General features: G+C 64.6%; 1 protein-coding gene across 1 annotated transcript; it reads left to right on the plus strand.

Annotated features, from left to right (window-relative positions):
- The first annotated feature begins 2,395 nt into the window (after positions 1-2,395).
- Positions 2,396-6,723, plus strand: EN2 (engrailed homeobox 2). Its single transcript, XM_047095350.1, has 2 exons — positions 2,396-3,098; positions 6,407-6,723. Exons 1-2 carry the CDS (start codon positions 2,396-2,398, stop codon positions 6,721-6,723), a joined length of 1,020 nt encoding a protein of 339 aa, XP_046951306.1.
- Positions 6,724-7,370: the final 647 nt, after the last annotated feature.

The following is a 7,370-nucleotide window of genomic DNA, read 5'->3' on the forward strand; positions in this document are numbered from 1 at the left end:
CCGGGGGTCACCGTCCTGGCCTGGCAGTGCCCAGCCTGGCAGTGCCCCCTGGCAGCCCCAGGCCCAGAGCCGCTCCGCAGTGGGTCTCAGCTGCCTGCACCCTGAACCGGCCTGGGCTGGCCAGAGCCCCAGCTCTCCCTCCTCTCCCTCTCCCCACCCCTCGTTCGGGGGAGGGTGCTTTTACTGTGTCAGTGCTCCCGAACCCTGCGAGCTGTCCTTTAGGATGCTTCCTGAAGTTTGCAAATTTCCATAAAAATGCATTTTAAGTGATCGACAGGCAAGCCCAGGGAACAACAACCGCGTTCGGTGGGGTGTCTGCAGCTGGGGGCAAGGAGGAGAGAAGGGCAAACAGGAAGGAGCCTCCGGGAGGAGGGGGAAGAGAAGAGGAAACAGAAGTTCAAGTTGGACATTCTGACAGCAACTGGAAAGGAAGTTTAGAAAGGGATAGAGAAAAAAGCGGAGGAAGTGGGGAGACCCAAAAGGACCCCCCACCCCGCCGCTCCTTTTAGATGGTCTCTGCTCTCCTAAGGAGCTCGTTTAAAAGGTTTTAAGACAAAGAAAATGAGGTGAATGGCCTGGTAGCCCCTCAGTGGGGGCGGAGATGTGGGGGAGGAGGAAGGGTTGTCTGAGAACTGGGGGGAAGGGGAGGGAGGGGGAGACGGCTGATCTGGGTATTTTCTCTCCGGCCGGTTTTTAAGGTTTGGCTGAGCCGTCGGCCGGGCTCTCCTTTCCGAAACAGGCTTCGGTTATAACCCGCCACGCTCCTTTATTCCTCTTTCCCCGCACGGAGCCCCAAATCCTATTCCCGCGCTCTTCGGGGTCTACATGCATGTTTCATGAGGACCGGTGTCCCCGGGTGGAATCCTACCGTATGCACGCGCCTCCCTGCTCACGCACACGCACACACATGCACACTTACAATGAGTGTCTACGGGAGGAGGGTCCTGCGCGCCAGCTCTGCGTTAAAGACACGAATCTGCCGGGTTACCAAAGTCAAGTGTAAGTGACAATTTCCCTCTCCGCCAGCAAGGAAAGGAGACCACAAAAGTCCCTTTGTATCTCGGCGGCTCGTTTAATATTATTTATGCATTTTTGTGCAAGGAATTGTGGGATTTTTTTCCCCACGGTAAACAATATGGAAATGTTAAAAATAGCCGTCTCGCAGCGCGCGTCCACGGAGGCACACCGGGGGGGGGGGGACCCGGCGGGGCTGTGGCGGGGGCTCCTCGGGTCCCCGGACCGAGAGGCGGCCGGGGAAAGCGCGAGCGAGCGCGGGGAGCGCGGTCGCGGGCTCGCTGGGGCCGGGGCTCCGGCACGCGGAGCCCGGGGACGCGGCCGCTTTAAGGGGGGGAGGGGCGGCGGCGGCGGGGGAGGGGCGGCGGGCGGCCCCCGTCACCCAGCGGCCGCCGGCTCGTCACGTGGGCGCGCGGCGCCGCGGCCATTGGCCCGAGGCACGTGTCCAGGAGACCGGCCCGCGACGTCACTCGAGGGGGCTCTGTTAAAAATAAGAACAAAAATCCAGAGTGAAAGTGTCTCAGGTTGCGCTAAGTGGCCTGGAAACCGCCCGAGCCCGCGCCGAGGCCGAGGCGGCGAGGGCGCGCAGACGGCGAGGGAGCGCGGGCGGCCCAGCCCGGCCCGGCCCGGCCCGCGCCTCCCGCCGCTCACCCATGCGCCTCGGGCCGCGGGGCTCGGCGGGGCTCGGCGGGGGCGCGGCCGCACGCCGGTGGGGCGCCCGGGCCCGCGGCGGGGCGGCGGCCGAGCGCAGCGCGGGCCCGCGGGCCTCCATGTGCGTGCTGGCGGCGGCGGCGGGCGCGCTGACCGCTCGCGCCCCGCACCCTCGAGGGCCGGCCGGGGCGCGCGGGCGGGGGCGGCCGGGCGGCGGCGGCGGCGGCGGCGGCGGCGGCCCGAGCGGGCCCGGGCGGGCGTGAGCGCGGGGGAGCGCGCTGCCTGCATGCGCGCAGCTCCGGCCCCAGCCCCGGGCGGCCGCGGCGGCAGCGCGGGAGCCGGAGGCAGCCGGCCGCGGAGAGGAGCGCGGAGCCCGGGAGGAGCCCCGGGTCCCCGCCGGACCTCTGTGACTGTCTAGCGCCCGGGTGCGCTGCAGAGACGAGGACCCGACTCTTTTGAATCTCCCGGCGTCTGGGCGCGGGGCGACTCTTGCTATTTTCTAAACTCAACTCGTGGATTGGAACGTGGCTCCGCTCCGAACGCGGCCGGTGACTCCTACGACCCCGGCCCTGGCCGCGGCCGCCGCGCACGCCCTCGGAAGACTCGGCGGGGTAGGGGCGCGAGCCGGCCGCGAGTGTCTCCGTGCGCATCACGGGCGGGCCGAGGGCTGATTGGAGCGGGCGGGGGGGGGGTTCCCCGGAGAACCAATTTGGGATTTGTCGTGAACAGCATGGAGGAGAATGACCCCAAGCCCATCGAAGCGGCGGCGGCGGCGGCGGAGGGGCAGCGGCAGCCGGAATCCAGCCCCGGCGGCGGCTCCGGTGGCGGCGGCGGCAGCCCGGGCGACGCGGACACTGGCCGCCGGCGGGCTCTGATGCTGCCCGCGGTCCTGCAGGCGCCGGGCAACCACCAGCACCCGCACCGCATCACCAACTTCTTCATCGACAACATCCTGCGGCCCGAGTTCGGCCGCAGAAAGGACGCGGGGACGTGCTGTGCCGGCGCGGGAGGAGGAAGAGGCGGTGGAGCCGGCGGCGAAGGCGGCGCGGGCGGCGCGGAAGGAGGAGGCGGTGGCGCGGGCGGCGCCGAGCAGCTCCTGGGGTCGGGCCGGGAGGCCCGGCAGAACGCGCCCGGGGCGCCCGGGGCGGGCGGGCCGCTTCCCGGCGGCGGCGGCGGCGGCGGCGGCGGCGGCGACTCTCCGGGCGACGGGGAAGGCGGCTCCAAGGCGCTCTCGCTGCACGGCGGCGCCAAGAAAGGCGGCGACGCCGGGGGCCCCCTGGACGGGGCGCTCAAGGCCCGCGGCTTGGGCGGCGGCGACCTGTCGGTGAGCTCGGACTCGGACAGCTCGCAGGCCAGCGCCAACCTGGGCGCGCAGCCCATGCTTTGGCCGGCCTGGGTCTACTGCACGCGCTACTCCGACCGGCCGTCTTCAGGTGAGCCCGCCGCGGGGAGGCCCGCGGGGTTGCGGGGCGGCGCTGGCGCGGGAACTTCCCCAGGGGGAGAAGACACCGGGACACCACCCCCCCCTCGTCCCCGACACACACAAAGACGCACAAGCGGGGACATTGTGCACGGCTGACGCCGGACCGGGCAGCGGCCGGGAGAAGGGGCACGATCGATTTCTTAGATAAGCGGAGGGGACAGGACCTTTCTCTCTCTCTCTCTCTCTCTCTCTCTCTCTCTCTCCTTGGGGCCACTCCTCGGAGTCCCTACCCACCCCTCCCCGGCTGGAGTTTATTCGGGAAGACTGGGGGTGGCCGCAGGGCTGGCCTAGAAGCTTGCACTCTTAACCCCTTCTCCGTCCTTCCAACTCAGTCCAGACCCGGGACCCATGTGCAGCCCACCTCAGACCTAGACTCGCCCTACGACCCAGTTATCCCAGACGAAGCCAGGGAAGAAAGAGCAAGGCTCCCGGCTCTTCCTTCCACCCTTGGGCCCGGGCTGAGGAGGGAGGAGCGGGGGACAGAGACCGGGACGGACACAGAGGCGCTCTTCGCCCGGTTTCAGTTGCCCGAGCACACGGTGAGGGAGCTCGGCACCCATCTTGATCACTGCCTGGAGAAGGAGGGAGGCCTGCAGTCCCCCAAATAAAGGACCTGCTCCCAGAGGTTTCGTGGGGCAGCTCCCAGGCAGGAAAGCAGCAGATTTCGGCGGGGAGTGCGGTGGAGGGGCCCGCGGGCGTGTGCAGAGGTGCTGAGTGTGTTTTTCATGGATCTACATCCGCGTCCTTGTGGAAATCATCAGTTGCATGAAACGCGGTCCTCCGCTTGCAAACCGCCATTAGGACGGACTCCATTTGTCCCTGAGCTGGTAGCCCAGACAGGACCCCTCTGCCCCCCTAACCCTCAACTGTTTTTGCGGGGGGTGGTTTACCCAGATCACCGCACAACCGAGTCACCCCTTGGCCGCCTTCCCGCAGAAATGTGTGTGCCTATTTCTGATGAAATCCAAATTTCTCCGGCTAGACCTGAAATTTGCTCCATTGTTCTCGCCTCCCTCCTTTGTTAATATTTAATTAACATATAGGCTCACAAAGCGGCCGGCGAGGTGTCTCGGCCCCGCTTTGTGCAGCGACCGAGTCGCTGCCGCCCCAGGCCCCGCTGGCCCGCGGGAGCCCCGCAGCCCTGCCGGGCCCCAGTCGCTGGTCGTCTTGCACTCAAAACAAAACAAAACGAAACAACAACAACAACAACAAAAAAACCAAAACCCCACAAGGTAACATTGGTGTTTCTTGGCCTTTTACAAAGAAGCAACGCAGAGTTTTCTTGCCGAGCTTTGGTTCTGTCTCTGCGACTCTTTAAGTGTTTACGTTTTGAAAGAAAATCAAAGAGAGAACGAAACATTCCGATTTTAGGGAGATTTCCTTCCCGCACAATGGTGTGTTACGTTTTTACCGGCTGGTTCGCGGGTGCAAGAGCCCCAGCACCGGAGGAGTTTGGAGGGTGGGGGGCGTGCTTCCCTGGGACGGTGGAGACGGACAACCGCCGGCTCCTGGCGCAGGAGGCCGCGGTCGGCCCGAGCAGGTGCGGGGCCTCGCGAGGCCTCTCCGAGCCTTCGCCGAGCCCCTCGCGGGCGCCCCCGCAGCCTCCGATCAAAGCCCGGCGGCCCGCGCGGAACCGGCGTCCTGGGCGAGCGCGCGGCGGCCACGGCGGGTGTGCGCGCGCGGGACGCGGGCGGGGGCGCGGGGGTGAGTGTGGGTTCGCTCTGGATTCTAGAAGGCCGGGGCTTTGAGCCGAACGGCCCTTGGCGCCCCCTCTCCCGCGCCGCGGCGGCCTCTGTCCGAGTTTGCCTCTCCCGGAGCGCACGGCCGCGTCCTCGGGCCTCGGCGCCGCTGGCTCTCTGGGGCCCGGGCGCGCGCTCCACCCTCGCGGGTCGGGACTGTGCGATCGGAAACCTCCCGGCGGGATCCCTCCGCCGCCGCCGCGGCGCGGGGTGGCAGGGCTGTCCCCTGGCCCCGCGGGACGGGCATGTGGGCGCAGGCGGCGACCCGGGGGTTCCGGCGGCTCGAGGGAGCCGGCAGGGGGTCCAGCCTCCCGCCGCGGGCGTCTGGGAAGGGGCCGCGGCCGGTGCTCCCCAAAGGTGGTTCCCTTCACGCACCAAGAAGCCCATACGTGCGGCCCGGACCCTCTCCCCAACGGCCTTTGCGGCCTCGGCCTTCAAACACACCCTCGTGGGGCCGAACTTCTTGAACAGAAACAAAAAGAAAGCGCTGGGTCCTCCTTGTGAGCGCTCCCCTCACAGGGGCCTTTTCAGATGGCCGGGTCCGAGAAACCTTGCACTACCCCAAACCAACCTCAAGTGGTGCGGGGAGGGGGTCCCAGCGGCAGGAGACCCGCGTGGGGGTCAGAAGCCCGAACCCTCTGCACGAGGTCGGCTGGGCTCCCCTGTGGCCTCCAGTGAGGCAGCCCCAGTCTGGGGGAGCCGGGTCCCCTCTCCTGCACTGGGAGACTTGAGCGGGGAGGGGGGGGGTCGAGTGGCGCAGTGCGTGTGCCCCCTCTCTTCCAGAAAAGAAACAATGAACTTGGGCCCACAGGCCCAGTTAGGGGTGACCGAAAGGGGGCTAAGGTGGAGACAGCCCGGGGGTTCCTCCTGTTCTCCAGACTCTGTGGCCTCCTGGCTTCTCAGGCCCCTAGCACCTGAGGGGTACCCCCTGTGGGCATCTCGTGGGAATCCTGTCACTGTCCCCTGGGCTTCTCTTCCTGCTGCTCTGACTGCCCCTCCCCTCCCCCAGCCTTTCTTCGTGGCCCCTCTCTTGGCACCTGCCTGCACTCTGTCCTCACTCCTGGATAGAACCTCAGAAAGGGATAGAAAAGGTCGTGCTAGGAAGTTTTGGATTTTTGCTTTCCTGCCGGAGTTTTCCTTGGAGACCTTTCTGTTTGTTTGTTTGTTTGTTTTTAAGTAAACTCTATGCCACATATGGGGTTGAACTCAGGACCCAGGGACCAAGAGTCACGTGCACCCCGGCGGAGCCAGCCTAGCGCCCCTCGCGACCCTTCCACTAAGCCTGTCCTTTACCCCCACTCACTCCCTCACACTTACACTTTTTTCAGCCTATCTTCTCGCTTTGTGGGGGGTGGGGGGGGGACGGGTCCTGGAGGCCGTGTGGGTCCGAGCCCGGTCCCCAAGTCCCTCTGGGACTGGGTACTTTCCTCCCTCATCTCTTTGTCCCTCTGGCTCACTGAGGGGGCAGACAGGCCCCGAGACGTCCTAACCCTGTTCTCTGTCCACCGTGCCTGCCCAGGTCCCAGGTCTCGCAAACCAAAGAAGAAGAACCCCAACAAAGAGGACAAGAGGCCGCGCACGGCCTTCACGGCGGAGCAGCTGCAGAGGCTCAAGGCCGAGTTCCAGACCAACAGGTACCTGACGGAGCAGCGGCGCCAGAGCCTGGCGCAGGAGCTCAGCCTCAACGAGTCGCAGATCAAGATTTGGTTCCAGAACAAGCGCGCCAAGATCAAGAAGGCCACGGGCAACAAGAACACGCTGGCCGTGCACCTCATGGCACAGGGCCTGTACAACCACTCGACCACGGCCAAGGAGGGCAAGTCGGACAGCGAGTAGGGCGGGCGGGCGCGAGTCCAGTCTCAGTCCACGCTAAACAATGCAATAATTTAAAATCATAAAGGGCCAGTGTATAAAGATTATACCAGCATTAATAGTGAAAATATCGTGTATTCGCTACGGTTCTGCAATATTCTATGTATATATAATTTACAGGTGGTGTAAAATCCAAAATATCTGACTATAAAATATTTTTTTGAGTTTTTCTGTGTTTATGAGATTATGCTAATTTTATGATTTTTTTTTTTTGCGAAGGGGGGCTGCTTAGGGTTTCATCTTTTTTAATCCCCTAAGCTCCATGGTGGGACATCGGACACTTTTATTTTTTAATTTCAGAAGAAGAAAAAAAAATTAAAACAACTTGCTAAAGTCCAAAGATTTTTATTGCTGCATTTCACACGACTGTGAACCGAATAAATAGCTCCTACTTGGTCTATGAGTTCTGCCACTTTGTTTGTGTGGGCTTGGTGAGGACAGCAGGAGGGTATGTAGCCCCCCCTGCCCTGCCCCGGGCTGGGGGGAGCACAGGGGCCCCCGCAGGAGCGCCCTGGGAAGCGGGCCCTTGGTGATGGGCAGCCCAGGCCCCGGCCTCACCAGGCTCCCCTCCTCCTGCCTTCCCTCCCTTTCCCCCTCCTCCTCTTCCTCCT

This window comes from Lynx rufus, unplaced genomic scaffold (assembly GCF_022079265.1).
Source record: "Lynx rufus isolate CCGP_SWC_20201006 ecotype Redwood Valley unplaced genomic scaffold, mLynRuf1.p SCAF_4, whole genome shotgun sequence".
NCBI lineage: Eukaryota > Metazoa > Chordata > Mammalia > Carnivora > Felidae > Lynx > Lynx rufus.